General features: G+C 44.6%; 1 protein-coding gene across 1 annotated transcript in view; it reads left to right on the forward strand.

The window, feature by feature from the left end:
• The first annotated feature begins 383 nt into the window (after window positions 1-383).
• The window catches only part of LOC138368362 (uncharacterized), a 21,062-nt gene continuing 19,539 nt past the window's right edge, over window positions 384-1,906 (forward strand). Inside the window, exon 1 of the mRNA XM_069330890.1 lies at window positions 384-532. Within this exon, the coding sequence (XP_069186991.1) occupies window positions 384-532 (149 nt within the window). The remainder of the gene's footprint in view (window positions 533-1,906) is intronic.

Here is a 1,906-nt window from a genome sequence, read left to right on the forward strand (position 1 = left end):
CCCTAGACTCAAGGGCCCCGTGCGTGTCCTGGCCTTGCACTGGATCTTCATAACATCAATATACATTCCGGGAAGTATAAGACGCCATGGAAGTCTCCGAGAAGATCTTTAAGAAATGCATATTATAAAGTCACCAATAAGGCCGACATGGAGATCACCAAGAAAATCTACAGATACCATGAAAATGGTCAAAAGGACCTCTTTTAAGGGCTAAGTCGCGATAGAGTTCACCAAGAAGATCTCTAAGGATTGCAGAGCACCGTGAAAATTATAAAAAAAACTCTAGGAAGCGTAGGCTGCCATGAAGGTCACCAAGAAGACCTTCAGGAAGCGCAGGCCACTATGAAGGTCACCAAGAAGACCTTCAGGAAGCGCAGGCCACTATGAAGGTCACCAAGAAGACCTTCAGGAAGCCACGAAGGTCACCAAGAAGACCTTCAGGAAGCGCAGGCCGCCACGAAGGTCACCAAGAAGACCTTCAGGAAACGCAGGCCGCCACGAAGGTCACCAAGAAGATTTTCAGGAAGCGCAGGCCACTATGAAGGTCACCAAGAAGACCTTCAGGAAGCGCAGGCAGCCATGAAGAAGACCACGATGAAGCTACAGGATATCGAGTAGAGCAGAGTGGGTGGACGAGCAGGTCGTGGCTGGGTCGTGACTGGCCAGCTCGAAGAAGCAAAAGGTAATTGCATCCCTGCTTCACTCCTGCCTCACTTTCTCCCCGGGCGAAGCATGACGATTGATTTCATGCACTGCGTTGCAAGGCGAGCGTCAGCCATTGTTTACATTCGGTTTTCTTTGTTAAAGTTATTTCACGTTTTCTTTGATTCCATTAGTTCCTCCTTGTTTATATCTCATTTGGCTCTGTTCAGTGTGTGTTTGTAATTTTGTATTAAGGTCAGGGCCCTTCATCTTTCTCATTTTACATTCAGCTGTTGTATAATATTATGATAAATATGGTATATGCGACCTTTAATTGTTTTCTATAAGTATATTACCCTTTTTGTTGGACTCTGTCTTTAATACCTCCGTTTTTCTTCTTAATTCATTCGTCCCTGATTTATTAAAGTGTTAAAACTGTATATTTTGTTCCATTTAATTTCTAAATATATCATTTTTCATTTTATTTCCACTTTAGCCAGTTTCCACTTTATTCTCGTTCCTGATTTTCCTTTCCTGGTTAATGTGCTTTTATTACTTATATATTTTTTTATATACTTATATCTTATATTCACTCGTTGCCTTTTGTGGATAACAGCTTCACAGTGTGGGAATCCTGCGTGAAAAGCAGAGCAAAAAAAGTCGCTGTTTCGTAAAATATAAGATTTTTAGATGCATTAACAAAGTGGGGAGAACTGAAATGTTCAGCATGAACAGAGGCAGAACGGGAGAACGTGGGTGTTCAGCATGAACAGAGGCAGAACGGGAGAACGTGGGTGTTCAGCATGAATAGGGCAAGAAAATATTGTGAACTAGACGGAACTCTACTTACCTCTTCATAAGCAGTTGACAGGTTTCATGAATATCGGTTGAACTAGAGGACATACGATTGACATGGCAGGGGTTCCAGGAGCTGAGTCTCAACCCTGCTGGCAGGCACAGTTAAGTGAACACGCATCTGTATGATCGCACACGCACGCACGCACATACACCGCCTACGGATGCTCCCAAGCCTTCCATTCCGTTTTCAACCGTCAAGTTTGGTGGTAATTCAGTGTGAGGCGGAGTGAGCGTTTTTATGAGACCATTTCTGGCTGATGCGTGAACCAGCACTCTGCTAGACCTAACACACAACTACGCTGGAAGGCTATAGTTGTGGTGGGGGTAGTGGTGGTGGTGGTAGTGGTGGTGGTAGTGGTAGTGGTGGTGGTGGTGGTAGTGGTGGTGGTAGTGGTAGTGGTGGTGG

This window comes from Procambarus clarkii, chromosome 25, assembly GCF_040958095.1.
Source record: "Procambarus clarkii isolate CNS0578487 chromosome 25, FALCON_Pclarkii_2.0, whole genome shotgun sequence".
NCBI classification, from domain to species: Eukaryota; Metazoa; Arthropoda; class Malacostraca; order Decapoda; family Cambaridae; genus Procambarus; species Procambarus clarkii.